This window comes from Pezoporus occidentalis, unplaced genomic scaffold, assembly GCF_034315485.1.
Source record: "Pezoporus occidentalis ecotype Australia unplaced genomic scaffold, CSIRO_AGI_Poc_V1 ctg406, whole genome shotgun sequence".
NCBI lineage: Eukaryota > Metazoa > Chordata > Aves > Psittaciformes > Psittacidae > Pezoporus > Pezoporus occidentalis.
The window spans coordinates 19,671-46,582 of NW_026915732.1; the positions used below are offsets into that span (position 1 = coordinate 19,671).

General features: G+C 60.9%; 2 protein-coding genes across 5 annotated transcripts; both read right to left on the reverse strand.

Moving 5' to 3' along the window:
- Window positions 1-1,969: 1,969 nt before the first annotated feature.
- PI4KB (phosphatidylinositol 4-kinase beta) lies at window positions 1,970-21,130 on the reverse strand. 4 transcript variants are annotated; one of them, XM_062633851.1, is made up of 13 exons: window positions 19,738-20,067; window positions 18,101-18,276; window positions 14,634-15,591; window positions 9,701-9,745; window positions 5,808-6,035; window positions 5,393-5,620; window positions 5,100-5,209; window positions 4,138-4,242; window positions 3,497-3,620; window positions 3,143-3,408; window positions 2,889-3,021; window positions 2,522-2,642; window positions 1,970-2,316 (listed from the first exon to the last, which is right to left on the reverse strand). In XM_062633851.1, exons 1-13 carry the CDS (start codon window positions 19,840-19,842, stop codon window positions 2,135-2,137), a joined length of 2,781 nt encoding a protein of 926 aa, XP_062489835.1. In that variant the 5' UTR covers window positions 19,843-20,067; the 3' UTR covers window positions 1,970-2,134. The 4 variants fall into 4 exon arrangements, with proteins under 4 accessions (XP_062489835.1, XP_062489837.1, XP_062489836.1 ...); XM_062633853.1 differs by lacking the exons at window positions 18,101-18,276; window positions 19,738-20,067 and adding an exon at window positions 21,016-21,130; XM_062633852.1 differs by lacking the exon at window positions 9,701-9,745 and having other exon boundaries at window positions 19,738-20,064.
- RFX5 (regulatory factor X5) lies at window positions 20,918-26,317 on the reverse strand. The gene is made up of 11 exons (XM_062633849.1): window positions 26,171-26,317; window positions 25,474-25,607; window positions 24,877-24,910; window positions 24,417-24,499; window positions 23,978-24,103; window positions 23,700-23,816; window positions 23,288-23,369; window positions 22,850-23,051; window positions 22,548-22,645; window positions 21,748-22,466; window positions 20,918-21,605 (listed from the first exon to the last, which is right to left on the reverse strand). The coding sequence occupies exons 2-11, from the start codon at window positions 25,590-25,592 to the stop codon at window positions 20,918-20,920; spliced, it is 2,268 nt and encodes a 755-aa protein (XP_062489833.1). The 5' UTR covers window positions 25,593-25,607; window positions 26,171-26,317.
- Window positions 26,318-26,912: the final 595 nt, after the last annotated feature.

The following is a 26,912-nucleotide window of genomic DNA, read 5'->3' on the forward strand; positions in this document are numbered from 1 at the left end:
CAGCACCGTCCCTGCCCCACGGAGCTGCACCGGGTGCAGGATCGGTGCCGGCTGCTGCAGAGAGGGAAAGGTGCTGCCAAACCCCATCACAGACTGAAACAGTGGGGCCTGGGGGGGGGGGGGGGCTTCTCTAAGGGTGCTGCTGCCCCCCCCCAACCTCCTGCCCTGCTCCCGGCACCACCACGGAGCAGCCTCACCCCCTCCTTTGCACTGGGAACAGTGGCACCGGGGATGGGGGGGGGTCCCTCCCGCATGGGGCTCCCCCCTTCCCCATAGAAACTACTGGCAAAGCCCCTTCCTCCTCGTTCTGTTCGTGCTTGGGGTGTTCGTGTGAGTCCTCTCCTTGTGCGTGCCCCCCCCCCCCGATGCGGTGTAAAGCTGTAGCACCCACTAAAGGTGACACCACCACCCCACCCCCCCCCCCCACCGTTGTGATTTGGGGTTGGCGTTGGTTTCATTCCTTAGGGGAGGGAACACGGGGTTTTGGGGGGGGGGGGGTGGTGGTCTTGCGTTTTCTTTCTTTTCCTCTATGTTTGATGTGCAGGAGGTGCCCCCCCCCCCCCCAAGGTTCAGGTGGATTCAATTCATGGCACATGGGGGGGGGAGGGGGAGGAAATAACCCAAAAATCAGCTCCTACAGCCCCCCCCCCCCCCGGTGTTTCGTGTGGGGCTGCGACCATGTAAATGCTGTGTAATAATAGAGAAGAACCTAAAGTTTCTATGAGTTTTAGAGGCAGGAAACGAAACAAATCGCTTTGTAACCCTGGTTTTTCAAGCACTTCAGTGCCTTTGGAGCGACTTCTGTTTGGGGGGGGGGGGTGTTCTGGGGGGGGGGGCTCTGTCCACTTCTTTGTAGGGCTGTGATTACGCTACATTAAAGCTACGGGCACTGCGAGAGGCTCTCAGGTATCCTTTATTCTTGTAGTAATAACGCATTAAACTCTTAGTGGTTTAACCCCTGCTGTGCCCTGTCTTTTGCTTACACAGCCCCTGGGGGGGGGGGGGGGTCCTGTGCCCTCCCCACAGCACATTCATATTGGTCCTGCCCCAAAACGGGGGTGCCCCCCCCCATCTCCTCCCTGGAGGTCGGGGGGGGGGAGGAACCCCCAAGCGAGGTCGATGATTGCCTTGGGGCCATGGGTTTAATGGATGTGCCCCCCCCCCCACCATGTCCAGACCCTGATGATTCCCCCCCCCCCCCAGTGTTGTCAAAGGGAACTGTTGGGTTTTAATGCTAAAGAATCAACGTGACAAATAATGAGTGCGAAACACAGAGCCCGAGGGACCAAGGGCAGCCGGGGGGGGGCAGGATGTGACCCACAGGAGGGGCTGAGCCTGATGCAGAGGGACGGGGATGGGGGGGGTCACTGCTCCTAAAGCACAGACAGGGGCTGGAGCAGGAGTGGGGGGGGTCCAGGTTCAGCCCCCCCCAGGCACCTGCCAGGGCTCCAGCACTGACCCTGCCCAGGCAAACCCAACCCGAGGGGGGGGTGCCCGGCTGCAGCCCCCCCCCCCCCCCAGGCCCTGCCGGTTTGGGGCTGGAGGAAGCGGTGCAGTCCCAGGCCCCTGGGACAGAGTCAGAGCAAAGAGAGCTGGAAAGGAGCAGGAGGAGGCCCCCTTGCCCTATGGGGCTGCAGGGCCGGGGGGAGGCTCAGCTCCCCTTGAAGGGTGGCAGCAGGAAGGGGGGGGGGGAAGGAGAAACAGAAAGGGGGGTTCGGGGGGGGGACACTGAGGCCACGGCAGGGAACATGCAGGGAAGGGGGGACCAAAGTCAGGGCAGACCCCGCAGGGTGGGGGGGGAGGAGGCCAAGCCCTGCCCCAGGCCCCAGGCCAGCAGCGGGGTTAATACTGACGGCAGGAGCAGCGCAGGGGCTACCCCAGCGCCCCAGCCCCGTTGCTGCCTGGCCCCCGCAAGCAGCCGCGGTTACCGCATGATCCCTTCCGCTTCGCTTTTCCCAAGTGGGGTTTTTCTCCTGGTTTCATTTCCTTGGAAGCAGCCCCAGGAAGATGCTGAGGCCCGGCCCCCGTTTCACTGTCCAGGACCCAAACCTCGTCCCCAGGGCTAAAAAGTCAGGCCTGGGCTGGACGCGGTGGCCCGGAGCCGTTCCGGTACAGGGAGGCCCGTGGCCATCCATCACATGATGCCATTGGTGAGGTACTGGAAGCCGTCGTAGAGCTTGGTGGTGATGGAGCGCATGCTGCCGTCCACCATCTGGTCAATGAGCAGCTGCAGCTGCTCCTCCGTCATGTTCATGTGGAAGCGCTCCTTCAGGTTGCGGATGGTGGAGGAGCCGTGGAAACAGGGGAGCTGCGACCCTGCAGGGAAGGGGGACAAGGCTGAGCCGGGGGGGGGGGAACCCCTGCTGCTGCCCCCAAGGCTGCTTTGGGGCACTGATGGAGCTGCAGCCCCCGTGCCCTGGCTGTGGTTCAGGCTCCACCACCACCACAGGCAGGCTCCGCTCCCTTCCTGCGCCCCATGTGCAGCCCAGACCCACACGTGGGGGTCGCTGGTTCCCTTTACCTTGCTGCATGATCTCCACGATCTGCACAACTTTGTCCATGTGCTTCCGGGCCGCGATGAGACCCTGCAGCATCAGCATCTTGTAGTAATTGAACATGTCCCCGTCCAGCCCACCCATCACCTGGAAGGGAAAGGATGTGTGGGTGGAAGGCAGTGGATGGAGAGATTTGGGGCATGCCCCAAGTAGATGGAGGCCATCAGGAAGGGACACAGTGGGAATCCACAAAGCAAACAGAGCTCCTCCAGCTCCCAGCTGGGCCACAGGAGCTGCCTGGCTGAGGCTGCGGAGCTGGCCAAGGACCACTACGGGTGCCAAGGGTTCAGCTGTGGCACTGACACCGTGGCATTGCCCCCCCTGCTCACTTACATCCACAAACTCCGTGGTGAGCTTGAAGGCAGAGGTCTCGAAGCCAAGATTCCGGGGGGAGCTGGAAAGGATGAACCCGAAATCAATGTGGATGATGTGTCCATCTGCGTCCAGCAGGATGTTACCGTTGTGCCTGGGTGGGAGAGGGAAAGGGCTCCGCTGAGCTCCGCAGGCGTGAGCCCGGATCCACCTGTGGAGCCAAGGACAGGCTGATGGATCCCAGCAGGAGAGCCGAGTACGGCGCCGGGCCCCACCTGTCCTTGACCTGCAGGAGGTAGCACACGAGGCAGTAACCGGCACAGCTCTGCACGAAGTTCCTCTGGGCCGTCAGGAAGGATTCCGTGTTGTAACTGCCGTGCTCCTGCAGGAAATAATCGAGCAGCGAGAGCAGGGACTGCTTCTTGATCTGGTGGATGGAGACAGCGTTGACGACGGGCTCAATCATGCCGCTGTCGGCGGAGATGACGAGGATTTTGTATGGCTTGATCCAGAGCGGGACCCGCTCCTGCTCCCAGATGGACTGCGGCAAAGGGAGAGAAAACCCCTCAGGGCTCTGGGAGCCCCACAGGGCCGCAGCCCCCCCACGGGGGGCTCCTCTCCCAGCTCACCTGCAGCTGCTTGAGGACCTGGAAGGCGAGCAGCTCCTGCCGCAGGTCGTCCCCGCACTTGACAATGACGGAGAGCAGGCGCCAGGAGGGCAGGTGGCCATAGGGAGACCCTTCCCGGATCCTCCTGCAAGGAAGGGGCAAGGATGGGAGCGCAGGGAAAGGGAGGGGGGGCAGCGAGCAGCCAGGAGGCCTCCCAGCAGGGGCAGCAGAACGAGCTCCAGGACCGCAGGACCCGCAGCCCGAGCCCTCGCCAAACAACAGAGCAAAGCCCACCTGAGCCCCAAACCACCTCCAAGGGCAGCAGAAGGGAATTAACTCTCCCCAGATCCCCCGGGCCCTCTGTCAGAACCATGTGGGCAACTGACAGAGCCCAGCGGGTTCCCCCTCTTGCTCAAGGAGAAACGGTGTGAGGAAGCCTGTAAATACCTGCTCAAGCTCCTCAGAGCCTAACCCAGGAGCAGCAAATCCGCTGTCTGTTGTCTCCCTCCTCTGCTGCTCATGCCCTGAGCCCACAAACCCCCCCCTGGGGACGAGCAGGGCCTGAAGTCGAGGCCCCGGTGATTTAGTGGGGAAAAGCAGGGAGCAGCTCCCCTGCCCTTCCGGGCTGCGCAGCCCCTGCAGCGCCCAGCTTCAGGCCTCACCTGACTTTCTCCTGCCAGGGCTCCTTCAGGGCGACGGCGGACGGGTCCTCAGGGTCCCTCCTGAAGGAGGTGGGGGTGTGAGCCAGCTGCTCCGAGAGCCGCCGCCTGCGAGACAGAGCTGGTGAGCAGCGAAACCACGGCCGAGGGAGAAAGCAGCATCGCCAACCACAGCCATGGGGCCATGGAGCAGTCAGGGCTGGAAAGGACCTTGAGAGCATCCAGTTCCAACCCCCTGCCATGGGCAGGGACACCTCACACTAAACCAGGGCACCCAAGGCTCTGTCCAACCTGGCCTTGAACACTGCCAGGGATGGAGCATTCACAACCTCCCTGGGCAACCCATTCCAGTGCCTCACCACCCTCACAGGAAAGAATTTCCTCCTTAGATCCAATCTAAACTTCCCCTGTTTCAGTTTGAACCCGTTACCCCTTGTCCTGTCACTGCACTCCCTAATGAAGAGTCCATCCCCAGCATCCCTATAGGTCCCCTTCAGACACTGGAAGCTGCTCTGAGGTCTCCACGCAGCCTTCTCTTCTCCAGGCTGAACAGCCCCAACTTCCTCAGCCTGTCTCCATACAGGAGGTGCTCCAGCCCCTGCTCATCCTCTTGGCCTCCTCTGGACTTGTTCCAACAGTTCCATGTCCTTTTTATGTTGAGGACCCCAGAACTGCACACAATGCTCCAGGTGAGGGCTCACGAGAGCAGAGCAGAGGGGAAACCACCCAGAGCCGCAAGAGGTCCAAAGTTCATGGGTTCACCCCAAACCCTGAGCCAGGGCCACATCCAGAACTCCGCTGGCAGGAAAGAGGCCAGGGGCTGAACAGGGGGGGCTGCACCTCCACTGTGCACAGCCCCTCCTGGACCCGTGCCGATGGTTTTCCTCTGTGGATGCAGCAGAGGAATTTCACACACCTGAACTCATCACCCGCCCCAGTGGAGCCGGTGCCGGGGCTGCTCTCACCTGATGTCTCCAGCGGCGATGAACACGGGCTCCCTGCTCTCCTGGCTGGTGATGCTGTCCACAGAGAACTGGGAGATGTTGTCGCAGCTGTTGGTGTGGATCTCGGGCAGCTGGGAAGGGAAAGGTGCAAGAGGTGGGACATGGGGCTACTGAAAACGATTCCCATTGCAGGCCGGAGCAGGGATGCTGCCGCAAGGGCTTCCCCATCCCTCCACGCCGCTGCACCAGACCCTGGCTGCATTTCACAGCACCAGCAAGGGACAAACCCTGCCTGGTGTCACCCCCCCCCTCACCTCCACCTGCAGCTCCACAATGTCATCCACAGACCAGGCCTCGTCGTCGTTGTCGTAGTTGGGGACGGTGCTGAAGCTGCTGGTCCTCTGCTCGTGCGTGATGCCGCACTCCGGCAGGTTCTCGGCCGAGCGCGTGCTCCGGATGCGGTTCTCCGGGATGCGGGCGGGCACATTCGCTGTGTCGAAATTGTCACATTCAAGTACTTCAACGTAGATTAAATAGGGAGCCTGAAGGAAGCCAAGGCGAGGGCACGGTCACGGCACGCGCCACGCAGCGACAGGAGGCAGCAGAACCCTCTCTGCTCTTGCAGCCTGGCTGCTGCGTTGTCTTTTGGGGGGGGGGACCAAAGCCAAGCTTTTCAGAGGCTTGGTGCCAAGGTCAAAACCCTGCGTCCCGAGGCAAACCCTCCCCTACCTTGTCCTTGGAGTTGAGGACGACGGCTTGGGTGTGGGGCACCCGCACGACGTGGTGGTCGAAGCCGGCCGTTGGGAGCCAGGCGCGGGCCGGCAGCTTGTGGTTGAGCAGCGAGAGCTCCGAGATGAGCCGCTGCGTCTTCTGCTCTTTGGTGGGCAGCGTGGCCAGGCGCTTCCCGATGGCGATGAGGGACTTGATGAACTCCCTCTCGGGGGCGAGCCGGACGGGCTAAAGAAGGGTCAGGGGGAGGAGGAGGAGGAGGAGGAGAGGGGGAGAACGTTAGAAAGGGTTGGCGGGATGCTGCCGCATCTGCGCTCTAAAAGCACCGGGATAAGCTCCCGGGAAAGAGGCTCTTCCTGTCTCACCCCCTTCCCTGCTCCCGGATGATGCCCAGCATCCAGAAGCAGAGCACGCCAGGATCAAAGCGCTTCTTCCCTCCCTCCGGTTGTGCTGTCCTGAATCCTCCTCCTCGCTGAGGCTCGGAGCTGGGATCTCATCCCCATGAGAGGCTTGGAGCCAGGGCCGCAGCCAGCAGAGGGAGCGCATCCTCGCCCCGCACTGGGCTGCGCTGCAGCCTCATCCCAAAGCCTCCGTCCGACACGACTCAACCCAACCACGTTGCAAAGACCAAAGTTGGCCCCAGGAGCCTCCCCGCACCCCCGAGCCGAGCTCTGCTCACCTTGCTCGACCTTTCAAATCAGACCAACCAGCGATTGCAGCTGATTTTGCCCTTTAGGATGCAGAATGAAACTCGCAAAGTGCTCACTGTACAATCATGCCAGGAATGCACATGCAGAAAGGTAGAGTGTGAGAAAAGGAAGCAAAGGAAAACGTCGGTGAGCCAGGACCGGCTGCACAGCAAAATAAAGGGATGGTAAAAGAGGAGGAGATCAGTCTGGTGGTTCCCTTTGGGAAAGGGCAGCTGAAAAAGCCTTTGTATCTGTAGTCCACATCAAAAATCCTCCCACACTGACTCGGGGGGGAAGCGCTGGCCTCTCCTCCTCAGGGCCCTGCTCAGAGGTGTCCCTGGCACAGGAGGGAGCATTTGCTCAGCATCTGAGCCACTGAGACCGTTTTCACCTCCCAGGCAGAGGACAAACACCCCAATCCCTGCCCCAGCTGACATTCCATCCCCTGATGGGCTGGGAAAGTGCCTGGTCCCGGCCAGGCCCCGCTCTGCCTCGGCTCCTGCCACCCAGCCAATGCTTCTTGACCTCCAGAACTGTTTCCCTTCATTGCATTTAATCCAAGTTCCGCAGAAGCAGAGCGAGATTCAAGAGATGCTCTGCTCCTCCCAATGCTCCTTCCCATTGAACCCTGCCGGCTGCGATGCCCCTGCTCCTCTCAGAGCCTCCCGCTCTTGGCTCAATGCAGGTTTCCAGGCTTGGCACGCAGGTGATCCTGTCCCCAAAACACGGCCCCGTGCTCCCTCACCTGCTCTGTGCACCGCTTGTTTCAGTAAAGGAACTGAATGGGAGCACTGGTGGGGTTGTGCCCAGGCAGGAAGGTGCCCACGTGCAGGAGCAGATGATGAGCAAAGTCCTCCACCAACGTGTGCATCGCAAGCACGGGCAGTTTTTAAACCCCCTCCTCTCCAGGGATCCCAAAGCATCTTCTCCCCATTGCGCAGCGAGGGGAGCGGAGCCTCCCCAGCCCCAGGACCCATCCTGCAGCTCCGATGTCGCAGCTCCAGTCGAAAACCTCCAGGTCGAGGCTCCTCCTGCCAGAAACACGGCCAGGAAACGTCTCCTCTCCTTCCCATGCTGCTCCCAGGGCTTCCCACCGCGCGCTGCTCCGCTCCTCGGTGTCATCAGGGGCCGCAGCATCCGGTTCCAGGGAAGCAGCTTTGGGAAACGGCCCCGGCTGAACCAGGGCTGTCCCTGGAAAACACGTTCCCAAAGTGCTGCACAAAGGCCACGGAGCTGGAGCTGGGCTGCACGGAGCTGGGCTGCACGGAGCTGGGCTGCACGGAGCTGCGCTGCACGGAGCTGGGCTGCATGGAGCTGCTTTCGCCCTGGCTCACGAACGCCACAGTCCTGCAGCCAAGCAGAGAGAGGACAGGAGATGCTCTCCCCTCATCCAACCACCTGAAGGATCCTTCTGGTGCTTTGAGCCAGCAGCCACCGTGCCTGGGGGAGCTCTGAGCATCTCAGGGGTTAATGTGGGACGCTTTCCAGCCTCAGCTGCCCAAGCGGTTTCTGCTGTCCCACCTACCTTTACCCCGCTGTCCCAACCTCTTCTCCACTCAAACCCCCGCCATCAGTCATTTCAGAGCTTCATAAAGCAAAATCCTGGCCACCCCCCATTTCTGCTGCCCATGGTCACTCACACCTGGTCCGAGTTGGAAACTGCTCAGCAGTGCAGAGCTGCTTTGGCTTAGCTGCCTGCCACGAGGATTTCAGCCTCGGCACTGACACCCAATGCTGCTCCCGTTCAGCTCAGTGCAGGGGCCTGCAGCAGGAACGCTTGCAAAGAGCCCCATCTGCCACGGAAAACCAACCTGGGGCTGCAAAGCCTGCAAGAAAAGGTCTCCTGGCGCAGGGGGACGGGAGCAGGACTCTCACAACCACCCAGCCCTGGGTGACTGAGATGGGTGGCGTGGTCGAGGTGGCAACCCCATTGCTGGAGAGCTTTGAGGACACTTCTGCAATGCCCTGGCACCGAGGAGCCTGCAAAGGCTCTACCAATACTGAATGGAAAAATGGCCCTGGAGGAAGAGATGCTTGCCTTGGAGGAGCAGGAAGGGTTAAAAATGAAGTAACTTACCCAAAGCTGCATGGCAAAGTGGGCCTGAGAGCCTGGTGTCCTCCCTCCCACCCAAGCACCAGCACCCACAGCTGCCCGAGCATCCTACCATCCCTTGCAGCCCTGAAAACCAGAACATTCATCAAAACCTGAATGGAGCCTGCACTGGGATGAACCTGGGGGGTAAAAGCCTTGTGGCCGGCGCATGTACACGACCACAGCATCAACACCCCTGCCCGCATGGAAAAGGTGCCTCTGAAGCACAGAAGGACCCAACAGGAGCTGGGTGCGTGTCCACTGACTCTTTACATAGGCTAAAAAGGATGGAGTTCACCACCAAACCCTGTCCTGGAGGATGGGCACTACGCAAGGCACCTCTGCCCAGGTACGTGGTTTTGATCATGGACTACATATTCAACGTGTGAGAGCCCACTGGGAATCCCAGACACAGAGCACACACCCACCACAGGGCAAAGACACAGATGAGGAAGATGCTATTGATTGCACAAAAAAATTAACAATAATAATTAAAACAAGAGGCTCATTTGGAAAGAAAACCCTCTGGGGTTTGATTGAGAGACTGAAGTTTAACACACAGAAAAGGGGAGGGGGGGGGGGATGATTCGTGGAAAAAGCAAATTAAATCCCATCCGGCAGAGAACTTTTTAAGTGAAACTCAAGGAAAAACAGCATTTCCTCTTTCATCTGTGGGTGCTGCCATGCAAAGGCCACTGGCTGCTCACACTGAAACCAGCAGCGTTAACCGAATCCCTCCCTGCCTCTGCAGTGTGAGGCTTTCTCTATGTCTTTTTTTTGGGGGGGGGGGGGAAGAGCACCCAGAGCCCCCCTAACCCCTCGGGGGGGGGTGTGTGTGTTTGTGCTTTATTCTAGTGCAAATTCCCACTGGTGTTTCACTGCACAAGCAGGAAGCACTGAGCCAAAGCCAGCATCACGCGTGGCAATGGGGGGGACACGACGACACTGGCTTTGCCCCCTGCCTTGGGGGGGGGTGGTGGTGGTGGTGGGTGTGCTGGGCTCAGTGCTGCTCGTGGTGCACAGCCGGCTGCTGGGGGTTTGGTGTTTTGGTGGCAGAGAGGAAATGCTGCTGCTGGGGGGGGGGGAAGGCAGGCACAGCACGGGCCACTTACGGGGCAGTCTGACTGCTCGAGACTTTCCGTACTCGAGGAGAGCTCCTGGGAAAGGGAGGGAAGGGGGGGGGGGGTGGCAGTTTTGGGGGGGGGGGTGTTTAAAAGGAGAGAGAGGAAGAGGAAGAGGGGGAGAAAAAGCAACAGTTTAACTCCACGTTCAGAACGGACACTTCCCATTTCGTTTGCTTCCCTCCCCGTGCCACCCCCCCCCACCCCATCATGGTTTTACTCTTGGATAGGAAGTGGCACAGGATGCTTCCAGAGGAATGGGATCTCAACCAGAGCCTCCTCGGGCTGAGGCCACTTGTGGTGGGTACCAAACAGGGAGCAGGGCTCACTGGCAGATCCCTCAATGTCCATAACCACCCCCCCCCCCCCAAGTTTCCCATTTGCACCACAGAACAGTCAGGGTTGGAAAGCACCTGAAGATCATCAAGTTCCAACCCCCATCCTTTAAAATACTCTTCTACCCCAGAAGTGAAACTAAGGCTTCAGCTCTGGCTTGCTTGGCTCAAACCAGCTGCAGAGATGGGAGCTGGCAGGGCGAGCAGGAACGCCTATGCTGAGACCTGCCTCTCTCATCAACAAAGCCACTTTATTCCCCCCCCCGCCCCTCCACCCTGGACTCTAATTCAGCCTCTTATTTCAGCAGATAAAAAGAACACCATGGAAACGGTCCTAAACACTAACCCCCCAACACCGAAACTCCTTCCTGGCCGATGGGACACTGCTCATGGGCAGAGGGGTTGTTCTGTGGTTTCCCTGAAGCCAGGCTGCTCTTAGCCCAGCAAGGAAACAAGTTCCGCCGGAGGAAAGCACCTTTGCCAGCACTGCTGAAGGTGCAGTTCCAGAGGTAAAAGGCCAACGTTCCTCCACACCCCAACTGGCAAAGGCAGGGCAGGGCCACGGGCTAGAAAGTGCAAGACCAGAGTCAGACCCCTTGGGCACCCTTGACTGAAAAGCAGCTTTCAAATGCAGGGGCTGCCTGCAAGCGCGCAAACTCCGGAGAGTGGGTCCATGACAAAGTGCAGGCAGGTCCAGACCTGCACATCCAGCCTCGTGCTGCTCCCCGGGTAACCCTCATGGTGCTGGGAGAACCAAAGACCTCCCTGCCGGCAGCGCGAGAGCTCTGCTCTTCCTCCACCACCACCACCACCACCACCACCACCACCCTCGTGGGATGGCAGAGCTCCCTGCTCAACAGGGTTCAGAGCTCATGAGTCAATCAGCAGCTTTCTCATTCAAGTGGCTTTTTTACTTGACCAGTAAAACCAGTTCAGGCAAACGCCTGTGCTCGCACGGAGACGCAACGTGAGGCTGCCTGGCTCCCTCCAGCAGCAGCCCCGCTCTGAGCAGGCACCGGGTTTAGGCTCCCAGCTAAAACAAGCTGCTCCCATTCAAAGCCCTGCTTTCAATCCAGTTGGTCACACAAATAAAGAGGGCTGGTTTCCCCCTGCCTGCTCTGTGTCTTTGGAACCTTCACCTCGGCTCCCAGAGAGATCCAAGGGATGAATCCCTCCTCTCCAGGCAGGCAGCGTGCTTTATTCTCCCTCCCTCCAAGGCTTCAGGAGTGAAACCAGGGGTGGGAGGCAGAGCAGGGTATGGGGAACGTCCTCCCTGTTTCACCCAGGTGCAAAGTCTCAGCTATAAAGTTGACACATCTGCCCCAGTAGGAACACTGCTTCAGCTCCAGGCCTTGCCACCACGTCCAACATTCCTCAGCATCACCGGCGCTGCCACGCTGGCAGGGACAGCGGGGTCACATCCTGAAGCTCGCAGGGGAGAGAAAAGTGCTGAGCATCAGCGACCGCTGCGCACCGCAGCCTGCAGGCAGGGCAAGCGGGGAGTGGAAGAGCTCACACCCAGCTTTAACTCAAGAGTCGTGGGGTTTCACCTTTGCCAAGTGCTTCCCAAAAGCCACAGCCCTGTGAGACAGCAGCACAACCCAGGCGTGCTCAGCACCAAAACCACCAAGTCAGCCAAGCCCTGGATGGACTTGGGGGGGCAGGCAGAGCCCAGGGAGGCCTCATCCATCCTAGAGAGGCAGGGAGCCAGGCAGTGGTTAAGGTGCTGCTGCCTCTGCTCAGCCAGGAGGAAGCCAAGCAGAGGCAAAGGCATTTGCATGCTGCAAAGGCAGCACAACCTGTTTGTGCACCAAATCCCCTGGGGGGGGGGGACACACACGCCGCGGCGAGGCCTTGTGGCACCTTCACAGCAAATCCTGTTGGCTTTAGAGAGGAGGCACCATTAAAAACCAAGCACCCAAAGCCAGCGAGGCTTCACTTCTGCACAGCGAGGCGAACCGAAGGCGATGGGACAGCAAGGTGACTTTCTCTGCTCCAAGTCCAGCTCCACCTCGCTCCGACGGGTATCCCTAGGTCAGGTCAGGCTGTTTCTGGTAGCATGGCTGCTGGGCTGCACTTTAAGCTGTTGCTCTGCCCTGGGTGAGGTTTTCTTTCCAGGCTGCTGCCTGCAGCCCTGCCAAAATCCCTGGGGAGCTGGGCACCACATCCCAGCCATGGCCAGCTTCTGCCCAACAAGGTCTCGTCAGCCACCAGACCCAACAGCACCACGCTTCTGCCCAACGCGACCAACTGAACAGGCCCCGGTAGGACCAGCTCATACTGCAGACAGCAAGGGACCAATCTTCAAGGTTTAGCACTTAAACAGGCAAGAAAGTATGATTCTAGAGCACTAACGTGTCCCCAGTGCACAGCACAGCTCTGGGGCTGCAACGTGCAGCGCTGCATGCGCAGCACGGCCTCAGCCCGGCCCTGTTCTGGCATCCCACACAGCCGAGGGCACCCGAGCACATCTCCCGTAATGACACCCTTGACAGTGCTGCCCTGCTCCCCAGCACGAGCATCACCTTACAGCAAGTCCCTCCTCTCCAGGTCTCAGGTTGCTCGGGAGATTTTATCCCTGCCAAGTCTCTCGTTTGAGAAAGTCTGGGCACAAGCTAAAGGCTGCTCCGAGCACGACACAGCTCGCGCATCCGTGGGCTTCCTGGACTGAGCAACCTGGAGATGAAAGTCTCTGAAACCAGATTAAGAAAGTGATGGAAGCGATGCCTGACCTTCCCAAAAGCAGCTCCAAAAGGAGGCACTGACATCCAGCCCTTCCGACAGTCCAGCTCCAGGAAGCCGGTGCTCAGAGGCCAGGGAAGTTCTTGCGGCACCTTGAGCATCCCTGTTGCTGCACCACACATAAGCAGCTTGCCCAGCCTCGGGATCAAAACCCACTGCAGACACTGCCAAGAGAAACCCTTTCCCATCCATCATTCATGCGGAGCTCTGGTTTCCCTTACCCAAGCAGCTGCAGGCGGTGGGAGCAGAGCCCTTGGTGCTCTCCCTCGGCCGATAGTTTTCCAGCAAGCAGGCAGAGACATGAAAGATTCATTTACAGCAGCAAACGCCACAAGCCAGCTCGTGGCAGGGAGCAGGACAGGGGGCGTTTAACTCGAAACCAGCCCCTCTGAATGCTTCTTCACGCCTCCAAAACCTCCCTGGAATCCTTACCTCCACGCCTGGCAGACAGGCAGGGGGAGCTCATGGGGCCCCTTCTAACAACCTACAAGCCAGCACGGAGCCAAAGGAAAGGAGGAATCTCTGGCAAGGCAGGAAAGCCAAGAAACGCTCCAACTGTTAGGAAAAGGGTCACGAGATCCCACATGTCCAGATGGGGAAGTTGGCTTTGAAGGTCTTGTCCACACGAGGCACAGGGATGAGCCAGCAAAGGAGCCGTGTGGAGCCCGGCTGGGGCACGAGCCTTTGGTGCTGTGTGGTTTCAGGAGAGGGGAACCAGCTCCCCAGGGAGCAGCTCAGCTTGCTGAGCCCTGGAAGAGGCACTGCTCCCCTCTGCTTTGGGTAGCACCAGCTCCCCGCCTCCGTCCCGCTCAGCACTGTCATCTCAGCCCTGCGTTTCTCACCATCCCAGCCTAAAACCCATCAAAACAAAAAGGAGTACAACAAAGAAAGCTCCGTTTCCAGCTCTTTCCCTCCAACCTTTGCGTCCCCAACCCAAAGGAGGCTGCTCATCCTTCTGCTCCCTAAGCCTGGGCCAGCAGACGTGCAAAAGGAACGATGTGCACCTTCTTTGGGAGAAATCCTGCTCCAGCACAACCACTCCCCCCGGCTCGCAGCGTGCTCTGACACCAGAGCATCTTCGCGCTGAGGACTCTTCAACGCTTCCAAATGAACCCGCAAAGCCCGGGGGAGCTGTTTGGGTTTGGGAGACACGGGACACGCACGTTCACCCATTTAACTGCCATTTGCTTTGCCATTAAACCGTGTTAGCACCCAGGCCCTGAAACGGGAAGTGTCCCCTCCGCACAGCCCAGCCCCTCCAGCAGGGAAAGTCCGGCTTTCCACAGCCTTGGAGCTACAAGATGAGAGAAACCCAAAGCAGAGCTCAGCCCAGGGCAGAAGCCACAGACAAACCCCAAGGCTGCAGCTCCTGGCCCCACAGCCAGCAGGGTTGGCTCCTGTTGGCCAGGGCACCGGGAGAGCAGCGCTGATGGCTGATGGGTTTATCAGCCCTTTCTGGCTGCAAGCAAACTTCAGCATTGCTAAATGCGAACAAGTCGGCACAAGGAGGAAATCAGATTTCCAGATGGCTGCAGATTGTGAAACAGGCCCCAGCCGAGCTGCCCAAATTGTGGGGGAATTCAGCAGTGTAAGAAGCCACTCAGTCCCTGGCCCAGCTCTCTGCCTTACCTTGAAGCCACCTAATGCCACCCTATTCCCCTCACACAAAAAACCATCCCCCTCTGGAACCCCACCACCCTCGGGTGTGAGTCAGTTTGCTTAGGGACACAGGACTCAGGACTTCCACCATTTGCAGCCAGGAGGACAAACCCATTCCATGCTAAAGGATGAGCTAGGAGATGAGAACCAACAACATGCGCACAGCCCTGGGGGAGCCCCAGCATTACCTCTTCCTCGCTCTCGACTTTGGGATTGCTGGCTGTGCGCTTCAGGTTGCTGCTCAGGCTGATGGTAACGGTAGCGTCCGACTTGGACCTCTGGTGAGTCCTTTTGGAAGGAGACAGCCCCGTATCGGGCGCTGGGCTCAGCGACGGCAGCTCCCTCCTTTTGTAAGCTGGCTTCAACTCGTCCGAGAGGATGAGCTTCCGCAGCTTGGTCCCGCGGGAGTGCCGCTGAGTGGAGATGTGCATGTCCGAGGAGTAGGCACCCAGCAGCAGGGCACACTGCAGGGAGAAGTTGATGCTCTGCCGGCAGCGGTGCACGATGTAGGGCTTGATGGCATCGCCCACATCCTCATCCATGTGAATGTACATATTCAGCAGCTGGGGCAGGTAGAAGTCCACTTCTTCGTTCCTAAAGCAGAACAACCTATTCCCAATGTAAGCCTGCACACCAGGTTCCTTTGAATTGTACAAGTATGAAATGGCCATGGAGATATCAAAGAGTTTGGATTCAAAGAGCCGGAGGAGCCAGGACTGCTTGGCAGAGTTATTCTTCTGCCGTTTCCGGGCAGTTTTCACCGTGTTGGCCGTGCTCTCATCCTCCTCCTGGATCTTAGAGGCCGTGCCGGGCGGATCATCCAAGCACCTGATTTCACAGCCCTCCCCGATGTCCCCATTGACCAAGTCCATCACGCTGCGCGGGGTGCTCTCCGTCCCCCTGCCTCCGGCTGCCTTTGCTGAGCTGTCGGAGGAGATGCCGTGCATCAACTTCACCTTCTCCAGGACCTCTTCACAGGCTTTCTTGGCCACCTCAGGGTCGATGACCGCCAGCTCCCCAACGCCTTCCGTGATGACGCTGAGAGACGTCCCGCCATTGCCTTGGGGCGCCGGGTCCAGGGCTGTCCTTCGGCCTGGGTCTGCAACAGGGTCTCCCATAGCAGTGGTGGGTCTGCACGCTTCAAAGCTGGAAAGGAAACAAAGAAGACCAAAAGAGTCAGGGACACAATCTGCTTCCAGCCCCAAGGCGGGAAAACAGGAATCCGCGCTGGGATACACCTCAAGGGAAAGCAGGAGCTGAGGTTTGGTGCAAACCTGTTCCAAAAGCCTGCCTCTAGAGAGGAAAGGTGCCCCAGGAAAACACACGCAACGCCAAGCTGGTCCCACTGGCTTTTAAAGGTCTTCTTGGAGCCCCTTCCACTGAGACTTGAAAGAGAGCTGTGAGCATCTATCAGCCATTACACTGAATTTCCCCGTTACCATGACGATCAAAAAATTGAGCAAGCCAAAAAGAGAGGGAAAATAAGAGGAAAAAAAAAAAACCAAAACAAACCAAGAACACCCCCCCCCCCCAGCTGCTTTCTGCCCTGCACCCCAAAGGCATTTCGTAATGCTTGGGACCAGCAGGACACAGGCTGGGTGGAGCTGGTGGCTGCTTTTTGCCACACAAGATGAAGTTTATGCCCTTTTCTCAGCTTCTGCTCATTCAACCTCCCTTCAGAAGGCGGGTGGCAGCAAAACCCCCCGCTGGCGCTGGGCACGAGGCAAGCAGAGCCAGAGCAAGAGCCAAGTTGGGTGCAACAGGGTCCCTGCTTTCAGGTTACGAGGCCTCACCAGGGATCAGCACTTCACTGCATCTAGAAAGCAAGACAAATGAGGGGCTGCCGCACTTCCTGGCTTCCCATCCCGACGGAAAGAGCGGCGTGGGGCATTTCTGTGGGTAACCAGCAAGAACAAAGGCGGCCAGCGCCGAGTGAAACCGTCCTCTAAAAATAAAATAAGGCACTCTATTCAACGCAACATCATTACTGCAGCGCTGACTGCTTCCCTTCATGGCTCACGCACTACAAGAAGACAGCTCGTGATCAGCAGAAGGGCACAATGCCTTTTCCAACTGGGAAGTACCGCAAGCAGATTGCCAGTTCCCTCCTGCCTTCCACATCCAGCACGGGGCGGGGGAAAGGACTGCCTTTGGCAAAGATGTTCACGGAACCATTTTCTGCCTGCCTGCTCCCCCCCAGCAACCCCCAGCTCCTGCTCTGCCCGCAGAGGGGCCTGCACCAAGGTATTCCCCTGGTAATGCAATGACCTGGTTTTACCTGTTCCTTTTAGAAGCGACTGCAGCTCCCAACGTGGGAGAAAGGGGCACGGAACCCAACGGGGTTCCTTTCTACATCTCCCAAGCGAGTACAAATGAGGTTGGAGCGTGCAGATGCGAGCACCACTTCCCAGAGACCACTTCCCTCCTCTTGTTTTCAAAGCTCTTAAGCTCTAACCATGAAGTATAAAAAAGCCTGACCAAAGTTCAGGAGCCTGACCCGATATGAATAGCATCTTTCACCCCGGCCGCATGGCAGCCACACACAGTTTTCCTCTGTGCTTGCCATTCCCTTCGGTACAAATCCTGCGTGCTTCAAATACTTGTGGTCATTAGATCCTAAAGACCCTGCGAGCTGAAGGAAGTTGTTTTTCCTCCTCCACGGGCCCGGCCTCTCCCCACAAAAGCCCAGACAATCTGATTTCTAAACCCACACCACACCGACAAGGAGGGGGGATCTGAAGCGGCACGGAGCAGAGCTGGCTCTCAGGAGGAGTGGCACAGAGCTTTGCTCACGCCAGCACTCCTGGGGTCCTTCCAACGTTCCCATCAGGACAAGTGGGATGACAAGCTGATGAGAGATAACAGAGATCAGCAATGGCATCCAAGGGAGTCCCAGACACGGCCACGTAGCCACACGCGGCTGCATCCCAGGCGGCTCAGCCAGTCGCCAGCAAAGGGTCTTCCAAGCATCAACCAGTTTATCCTCTGCAAGGAAATGCCTTTGACATCCTCCTACCTGGGCTGCAGAGGGAGAAAAAGGGCCCAGGATCTGCTGAACCCTCCCTCCTGTACACACACTCGTGAAGCCTGGAGCTGTGTGGGCAATTCTGGGTGTTAAACCTCCTCCACACCCTCGGGAGAGGCTGGATCCAGCCTGCCCTACTCACCCAAGGCATCGCCACGACCCCCTCAGCAGAGCCTCTCCCACCACCACTCCAAACTCCCCAATCCTTTGGCCACCTTCACCAGAAGGGGCCCCTGGGCCAGCTCTGCAGAGCAGAGGAGCCAGACTCAGAGCCACTGCGTGGGTTAAACGTGGAGTAAGGAACTGCACAAGATAAACCCACCCCGGGGTTACCTCTGCACCACACGCAGGCACGGCCCTCGGTGCTGTGCCTCTTCCAAACCAAAGCACTGCTGCTCTTCTAAGTCCTGTTATCTGGCTCCTCAGCCCCCCCCCCAGCACTCACACAGTGAGTGTCAGCCAGCGACATCCCGGCAATGGGGCCTGCTCGGAGCCCACCAGGGACACGTCTCCCTTCCCAGTGCTCCCTAAGATCCCAGCGAGGGAATGCTCTCCCCGCATCCCGCGCCTCTCGGCAGCGTTTGCTGCTCCCATCCCCGTTGGCTGAACACACCACAACGAGCTGTTTACCTCCTGAGGCTCAGCATTGCTCCCCTATTGCAAGCGCCTGGTCCCAGCAGGGATGAAAACCCCATCAGCTGCACACAGTGAAGCAAGCCCGGCTGGAAAGCAGGCTGAGCTGAATCCGTGTGGCTCATCCTCCACCCACGGCCGTAACGGGCCAAGTTTCTCTCTGGTGAACAGCCCTGAAGCTGGTGATTAAATAGGAAATAAAGGGAAGCCCCTGGTAGCACGGAAACTACCCCTGAAGCAGCTGCACGGCGGAGCAGTGACTTGAGAGGACAATTCCTTCAGGGAGGGACAAAAGCAGAGGGAGATCTCTGGGAACAGAGCCGTGGCTTTACAGGAAAAAGGCAAAGTCTTGCTCCTGCCTGACTTGAATGAGAAATATTAGCCCTGGCAAACCACCAGGAGGACGGGATGAAGCTTCTCCAGGACATCTGGACTCTATTACGCTGCATTACTTCTTGTTTTGCTCAGCACTGACGGCCTTCAGCATCTCGCTGTGCCTTCGGGAAGGCCACAGGAGTTGGGATGGGGGCAGAAAACATGAGAGCAGTGCTGGAGGAGGATGCACTGTCAGGGGCCCCTTGCTAGGGTACAGGGAGAGCCCCTGCTTCTCGCAGTGCCCTCCTGGACAAACAGCACCACTCCATGCATCTTAGGAGGTGACAACCTAAAGGTTGGGGAAACCGAGGCCCAAAGGGACGGTTCACATGGGGGACGTGGGCAGCACGCTGGGAGCAGTGCCAAAGTGAGCCCAAATCATTCTGCCTGGGGGATGCTGCCCCTGGAAGCCCAAAATGCCCTTCCAGGAGCGACGGGGCCCTGACCCGCATGGGCCCCCTCCTGTTTCTCACACTTGGCTGGAGCAGATTCAACCTCTGCACCGCGCAAGGGTCCCGCTCCACTTCACAGCAGAATGAATGCCACATCCCAGGCATCCCCCGAGGACAATCTCTGCCCGTACACCAGGGCACCGCTGCGGGATGCTCCTCCACGGAGCAGCACCGCTCCTGCTTGACGGCTGCACATCATGGAGCACAGAGCAGAGGGAAAACAGAAAGGGTGAACTTGCAGAGAAACAGGCAACAGGATGGGAGGCCAGGGGCCCCGGGAGCACTCTGCTCCATCCCAGCCTTGCCAGGATGCTCCTGCTGGAAGGACTCCTCCGCATCCCGCCCCACTCCCACCAGGCTCAGCTTCAAGGCAAGTTGTGTTTGGCCAAGCCCGTGTGCCATCAGGAAGGCTGGGGCTCAGGCAGGCAGAAACATGACTCACCCCGAACTCTGGAGTACAAGAAAAAGCCAGGCTGCGAGAAACACAGCAGGAGAAGGACAAACGCAGCGTGCTCAAGAACACCTCCCAGCGCTGCCGCTGGCTCTGCGAGGGAGAGGCTCCCCCACTTCCCCACTCCAAATCTGCAGAGGGAAACGTTGGGGAATCTTCCCGAGAGCCTCCCCCATGGAGAAACGGACCCCCCTGCAGAGGGGAGCAGAGCACAGCCAGAGCCCCCCGCCCCTCATTCCCTTCTCCCTCTGCAAACCATCCAGCCCCACGGGAAGGAGTTCAATCCAGTGATTTATTCGTAAATTAACTTCCCCTTTGACAAGAAATTACTGGGGGAGCAGTAAAACCTTTCTCACCTCCGAGAGCCGCTGCGAAGTGCCCGGGCCCTTTGGAAAAGGTTTCTCTGCCTGCAAGAGGCTCTGATTCCACAAGGACGCTCTTTGCAAAGCCACTGCGCGCATTCCACAGCTTCAGCTCATCACACACATTACTCACACGGCCACATCCAACCTTTTGTCCCCGTCTCTCGCACCTCTCCACCCTGAGGAGCGCTAATTAGAATCTCTGAGCAAGTGAGGACAAACCCTTCCATCCCAGCAGCCTATTTCTGAGCACACCGAACCCTGAAGCAAGCTGTGCTGGCACAGCCACCATGGGAAGTTTCCTCCTCCCAGTGATCACAAGGTGCTTGGAGCCTGAGCATTCCCACACGCGTTCCTATGTGTAAATTCAGCATTTCAAGTTGCTGTTGTTACCCACAGCCATGTCTGAGTCTTCCTCTGAAGCGTGACTTGAAAGAAGCTGTCTCGATGTGACAGCAAATGGGAGGAGAAAAGGCAGGAGCGCACCTCCCCAGCTCAGGCTCCGAGAGCAGCTCCTCTGCCACTGCTCCAAGCGTGGACCTGAGCTGCGCGGTGACAAATGGGCCGTGATTTCAGGAGCGCACAACCACGTTCAGACTGCCAAGCGAACCGGAGACCATTATCTCTGCTGAGCAGGAGCTGCAGGCTGAGCCCCAGCGCTGGGGCTGCCTCTGCAGGAGCAGCTCCCTCGGCACGCACACAAGTCGAGGGCAGCCGCCGGTTTGCACAGAGAGCAACGAACCCCCCCTCAAAAGGGAGCTCAAAACACCAGAGGCGCCGAGGAGCCGCAGCTCCTGCACCCAGCGCTGGAAACCAGCGCTTCCACCCAGCTCCTTCCCCACGCTGCACCTCCGAACTTTCCCCAAGCGGGGGACAGCAACGGGAGGGACCAAACGCGACCATTCCTCATCGCGCCGGGAGTTACCACCGACTTGAAGCCGGAGTTTCAAACGGGGTGGGGGGGCACAAAGCACCGAGGGGCTCCTGCCCCGTGCAAACCGGAGCCGCTGCTCAGCGCCCACCCCCCGAGCACGTTACATAAGATCCCGGTCTCTTTCGGCAGACACCAGATGGCCCCGGGGGAGGGAGGACGGGGACGTGGTGGTGGCAAAGCCTCCTCAGCAGTGACGGCCCCAACCCCCCCGCCGCACCGAGAAAGCCTCGGGACGGGCGCTCACCCGGCCCCGGCGCTGCCCTGTGCCCCGTCCCCCCAACCCCGGGAGGGGGTAACGGGCCCGCGGGTCCCGGAAGGCCCGGGCTGAGCTGCGGTACCTGGTGCGATCCCATCGCGCACGGCCACGTCTCCGCTCTGGGACGCCGGGAGCCGGGGCAGCGCGGGCGGCTCATCCTGGGCAGCAGCTCCGCGGGGGGGGGGGGCGATCGGCGGCGGCTGGGGGAGCACGGGCGGAAGAGGAGCTCCCGGCCCGCAGAGCCGCGGCCGCCGGTACCGGCGAGCCCGGGCTGTGTGTGGAGGGGAGGGGGAAGCGGCACGGGCCCGGCCCAGTGAGCGGCGAGGGCCTGCACCGGAGCCTGACGGCCTCAGCCCGGCTCCAGCAGGCCCGTCCCTCCCGCCGGCCACACGGGTGACGCTGCTGCTGCTGCCGCCGGGGGCACGGGGAGGAGGCGCGGGGGGAGCCCCGGAGCTCTCCCGGTGCCGGGGCCGGTGCCGGTGCCGGTGCTCACCCGGCGGGGAACGCGCAGGCCCGGGCTGCCCGCGACGCCGCCGGAGGGGGCAGAGGGGCCGGGCAGGCCTGGCCGCGGGAGCGCCCCCTGCCGGCTCGGCGGCACCCGCGCGGGAGGCGGAGGCGTGGACGGGGCCTCGGTTGCCCAAACCCGCCGGTTTTAACGTTAAAACCGCGCTGCTGCGGGAGCCGGGCTCGGCGGCCCCGCACCCCCCCCCCCCCCGACCCCCACAGAGAGCACAAAGGAGCCGTCGGGGAGAGCTCGGGCTTTAATGGCGGCTGCAGGGCACGGGCACGGCGCTAAGAGCCGGGGTGCGCGCACAGCCCCGGGGAGCCCGAGAGCGCGGACGGGGCGGGCTCGGGAGGGGTCCCCGCCGCGGGCTCCCCCCCGGCATCGCCCGGGCTCCGCTGCGCCTCCGGTGCCCGCTCTGGGCCGTCGGCAGCCCCGGTTCTGCCGGCTTGGGCGGGCGTGGAAGCCCCGGCCCCTCGGTCCGCGCCTCCTCGGGGCTCCGCCGCCGCCGCCCCCCCCCGGTCCTCCGGCCTCTTCCGCGGCCGCCCGGGGCGCCGCTTCTGCGGGACGGGGTCGCCGGGGGCCTCCGGGAGCCTCTTGGCGGCCTTGGGGTGCGGCGAGTCCCGGGGGCCGGGCCCCGCGCTCCGCGGCTTGGCGGGGCTCTCTGCCGCGGGGACGCTGACGCCGGGCAGGAGGACGTTGAGCACCGGCACCGCCGCCTGCGGGCTCCGCAGCCCCAGCGGCAGCGCCGGGGAGGCCGCGCTCACCGGCAGCGGCAGCGCCACCTTCACCGTGCCCCCCCCCAGCGGGGCCGCCGTCAGCTTGGGCGCCAGGACGGGAGGGGAGGAGCGGGCGGCGGCGGCCCCCGGCGCCGTGGGGCGCTCCCCCGAGGGGATGCGGGGCAGGAGCAGGGGCAGGCGGGCGACCAAGGCGTTCACCTGGGGGCTGGGGGCAGCCTTGGGGGGCTCCGGGGGCTTCTTCTTGTCCGGCCGGGGCGCAGCGGGAGCCTTGGGGCCGCTCTCCTTCTTGACCTGCGGGCAGAGGAGCTGCTGGGGGGGGGGAGCCGAGAGGAGCAGGGAACCCGGGGGTCCGGCCCCCCAGTGCGGTCCCACCTGCCCCTGGCTCCTGTCACCGCTCTCGGAGGTGTCCGCGCTGCTCTTCCTGGCTGCCGATGGGGCCCGGCTCTCACGGGGGATCTTCTCCGTGCCCTCTGTGCGTGCACAGAAGGGGATGGAAGCGGGACACGGCCCTGGGCCCCTCAACCACCCCATGGGCGATGGTTGGCAGCAGCTCAGCCCCACCACGGGAGGCTGAAAGAGGACTCCCAGCTCCCAAACCCTCTGCGCCCCGATGGGGTCAGAGTGAGCCCAACGTGGAGGGCGATGGAGCGAGCCCAGGACTCCCCTGCACACACCTGAGACCACCATGGCCATGACCAGGTCGGCGTGGGCCGAGCGGGAGCTGATGATGTGCTGCTGGATGAGGAACTGCGCCACCTCCACGATGTTGTTGAAGGAGCGCTTGAGGATCTTCTCGGCCCAGTCGCAGGTCAGGGCACAGGCCGCCTCCATCACCTCGATGTTGTAGGACTGCACCAGATCCGTCAGCTCCGACTGCTGCGGGGTGGGGGGGACGGGGACAAGCCGTGAGCCCCCGCAGCACGGGACAGGATGCTCGGATGTGAACACGTCACAAGCCCGTAGATCCTTGGGAGCTCCCTTTTGGAAGGCTCACGGGACAGAGGCATCCCTGCACCCCTCCATTTCAACGGGCTCCAACAGGCAAGGAGCTTCATTACCCCACCAAAAGCAGGTTGGCGAAACTCAAGCCACGGAGGCAGCAGAGGACTTACGGTCTCTGTCACTTTGAGGTCCAGGCTGGGCAGGGGTGGCAGGCTGACCACTGTCTTCCTCCGGACCCCGCTGTAGCAGTACGTTTGGCGGCGTTAAGGTCTTTTGCTGTCACACAAACGCGGCCGCAACCCGCGACGGTCACAGGTTACGGCTGCGGGGCTCACGATGGGCTTGTGCCAGAGGCATGAGAGCACCCGGCCCCAAGCTGTGATGCCCCCTTCGTGGTGCGCTCCCTGCCCACCATCAGCTCCCCGCAGGCTGCCCCAAGCACAAGGGGCAAGGATGGGGCAACCCCCTCAGCTGATTGAGATGGAAGCCCGGGCACCAGCCCCTCTTCGGAAGCTGCCCCCTCATACAGAGACCTTTACAGGGGGGCCACCACCAGCCCAAGCCGGGCACAGGCAAGGATATTTGGACTGCCCCCGGCCCCCCAGCCGCCGGGCCTTGATGTTTGGGAAGATCTCCCGGATGATCTTGCCGAAGTTGGCGGCGCTCAGCGGGCGGCAGCAGAGGTTCTCGCAGTACCGCCTGCATGGGAGAGCCAAGGGTTAATGCCAGCACCCCTCTGCCTGCACACACACACCCCACAACCCCCCCCCCGCGGATGTGGGTCCTCCCAGGACCCCAGGGTTCAAACAACCCCAAGGCACTCGCTGCCCTCCCAAGCGCCCTCCCGGCCCTGAGCTCACTTGTAGGCATCGTAGACGTCCTGCTTGGGCAGGCAGGTGTCCGTGTGCTCCTCCAGGTGATTCCGGATCCAGTTGCAGGCGTGCGTGTACTCAGCCGTGCTCAGCGAGCTCAGGTCCAGGCTGCTGCTGCTCCCATGGGAGCCCAGGACAAGCCATTAACACAGAAGCAGGACATGAAGCAGCCTCCCCCCCATCCTGTGTGATCTCCATCTCCCTTGTGAATGCTCCATCCCTGGCAGTGCTCAAGGCCAGGTTGGACAGAGCCTTGGGTGCCCTGGTTTAGTGTGAGGTGTCCCTGCCCATGGCAGGGGGGGTGGAACTGGATGATCCCAAGGTCCTTTCCAACCCAAACCGTTCTGTAATTCTATCTCTATCTCCCAGCATCATCCCGACAGCCCCTGCTCTCCTGGCCACGGCCCCAGCTCGCTCCAGCACCCACCTCTTCTCCCCCAGGCTCGGTCCCGTCGGCAGCTGGAGGTAGAGATAGAGCTTGTCATTGTCTGAGAACTTCTGGACATCTTGCTACAGGCGAAGGATCCGCAGGGAGAACGGACCAGAGACAAGGAAAGGTTAAGGATCCAAAGCAAGGAACAAGGATAACAGCCCTAACTGATGGGGCATGGAAAGCAGAGCACCTCTGTCAGCATGAGCATGGCTGCATGCGAGGGACCCGGGCAACCAAAGTCACAGGAAGGGTTTTTTTCCACACAGGGCTGGGGCAGCGGGTGCCACCCCCCAGGCAGGGTGATGAGGGACTCTCGGGGCTAATCAGGGCAGCCAGATCCTGACCCGCCGGGAAACAGGCTCCGGCAGACCCCAGGGTTCAGCTTAGCGAGCAGAGCGCGGTGGAGGCGCGTCATTCCCTCACCCTTAGCGCGATGTGCCACGGAGGCACTCACCAGGATGGAGTCCACTTTGTTCTGCACGGCTTTGCTGTGTGGGACAGAGACAAAAGGGGTTAGGGCAGAGCAGGAACACCCGGGTGCTCCTCAACCCACTGCGGCCGCTGCTTAGGGTTCCCAAGGCTGGTTCCACCATGGCCAGGCCCTTCCAGACCGCGCAGCAGTCACTGGGGACACTGGAGCACAGGAGTCAAAGCTGCCTGCACCCATGGGTGAGCACAGCCCCGTGCTCTGGCCTTCCCTGTGCACCCACAACCCCACTCTAGAGCTGTGTGCTCTACCCTAACACCAGGGAGGGCAGAGCGGGCATAAACCCGCATCCCACGGGGTCATTGCAGACCAGCGTGTGCTACTGCGGGGCTCTGAACTGATTCTGCACCCAAAGAGGCAGCGCAGCACAGGGCTGTGCTCTGTGTTCAGCGCTTAGCACGGGTCCATGCCCCTCTGCAGTGCCAATGCTCCAAGACACCACCACGCTCATCCCTTTGGTACCCCGGGGCTGCCAATTAATCAACCCTATTAAATGAACCCACATTTGGTAACACTGAGCTTGACGGGAAGAGCTGCGCAGGGAGAAGCAAGCGCTGCCCTTACGAGATGGTGCTCTTCAGCTCCTGCAGCAGGGTGCTTGACTCCGTCGTGCTGCCCCGGGAGCTGCTGGGTGACAAACTTCCCTTTCTGGCAGCTCGGGCGCCCTGCTCCTCGTCAGCCATGACATGTGGCTCCTGCTGGGGAGCGAGAACCAGGCATCCACTGACAACACCGCGAACAGAATCCCTTTGGAGTTAACTGAGCCCGCAGCAGGCTGAACCCCGGCTGCCTGCCCTGGGCCAGGCTCGGCTGCTCAGCGCAGCCCCTTCCATCCCGCTGCGGACGTGCCCAGGCTCTGCAGGCCGAGCTCCATCACCCAAACGCCCGCCACCAACGGACACGGACACGGGTGCCTCCAGCCGCAGAGGCTGTGCCCGGCTCTGGGTACCCTGCTCCCGGATGCTGGGGGGGGGCACCGGAGACCAGCCCTGTCCCAGCACACGCGGGAGTGGAGAGGGGGGGGGACACCAGCAGGGTTGGAGCGCCCCAGGCTGGGCAGTGTGGGGGGGGTGTGAACGTGTCAGCCCCATGGGTGCGAGTCTCGGGACGGGGGTGCTGGGGGTGAGAGGACCCCGCGGACCTGGGCACAAGGGGGCGGAGGGAGGCGGCGATGCCCGGGTCCGTGCGGGGTGGGGAGGCCCCGGCAGTGCCGGGGGGGGGGGGTCGGGGCCATCCCCGCACCCCCCCATCCCGCACCCACCTGCGGGCCGCCCGCTGCTGCCGCTCCCCGCCACGTGCCGCTGCCCCGCGCGCAACAGGAACCCGAAGTGCGGAGCCCCGGCGGGACGCGCCCGCGGGGAGGGGAGGGGGGGGCTTTTTTCTGATTGGCTGCGGCACCGCAGATCTGCCCGGATACTGCGCTCTCCTTTAATGCGATTGGCTGCTCTGGCTTTCCTACCCGGATACAAGCGGGGTCGGGCTCCTGAGTGGCTGAGAACGAGATGAAGTCTGCCTAGTAACAGAGTTCTGATTGGTGGGCCGGGAGGAGGCAGCGGCGAGCGTAAACGAGCCGCTGTGCGTGCACACGCTGTGCGTGCTGCGTGCGTGTGTGCGTGTAGGGTGCGCGCGTGTGGCGTGCGGCGCGCACGTGTAGCATGCAGTGCACGCATGTAGCATGCAGTGCACATATATAGCAGGCAGTGCGCGTATACAGCATGCAGTATGCACACATGTAGCAGGCAGTATGTACACATGTAGCATGCAGTGTACACATGTAGCATGCAGTATGCACACATGTAGCAAGCCGTATGTATACATGTAGCATGCAGTGCACACATGTAGCATGCAGTATGCACACGTAGCATGCACTATGTACACATGTAGCATGCCGTGTACACATGTAGCATGCAGTATGTACACATGTAGCATGCAGTGCACATATGTAGCATGCAGTGTACAAACGTAGCACGTAGCACATTATGTACTCGTGGCATGCATACAGT

Bases quoted from the DNA above. Each gene is read 5' to 3' on its own strand.
- PI4KB (XM_062633851.1), bottom strand. From the start codon at position 19,842: ATGCGCGCAGTGGCTTTGCAAAGAGCGTCCTTGTGGAATCAGAGCCTC. The intron at 4,243-5,099 runs GTGAGAGCAGCC...TCTGTCTCGCAG, and splicing joins ATCGCCGCTGGAGACATCAG to GCGGCGGCTCTCGGAGCAGC. The intron at 2,317-2,521 runs GTAAAGGGAACC...CCTTCCCTGCAG, and splicing joins CGTGGAGATCATGCAGCAAG to GGTCGCAGCTCCCCTGTTTC.
- RFX5 (XM_062633849.1), bottom strand. From the start codon at position 25,592: ATGGCTGACGAGGAGCAGGGCGCCCGAGCTGCCAGAAAGGGAAGTTTG. The intron at 23,052-23,287 runs GTAAGTCCTCTG...CCCACCCCGCAG, and splicing joins ACCTCAAAGTGACAGAGACC to CAGTCGGAGCTGACGGATCT. The intron at 22,467-22,547 runs GTGGGACCGCAC...CTCTGCCCGCAG, and splicing joins GTGACAGGAGCCAGGGGCAG to GTCAAGAAGGAGAGCGGCCC.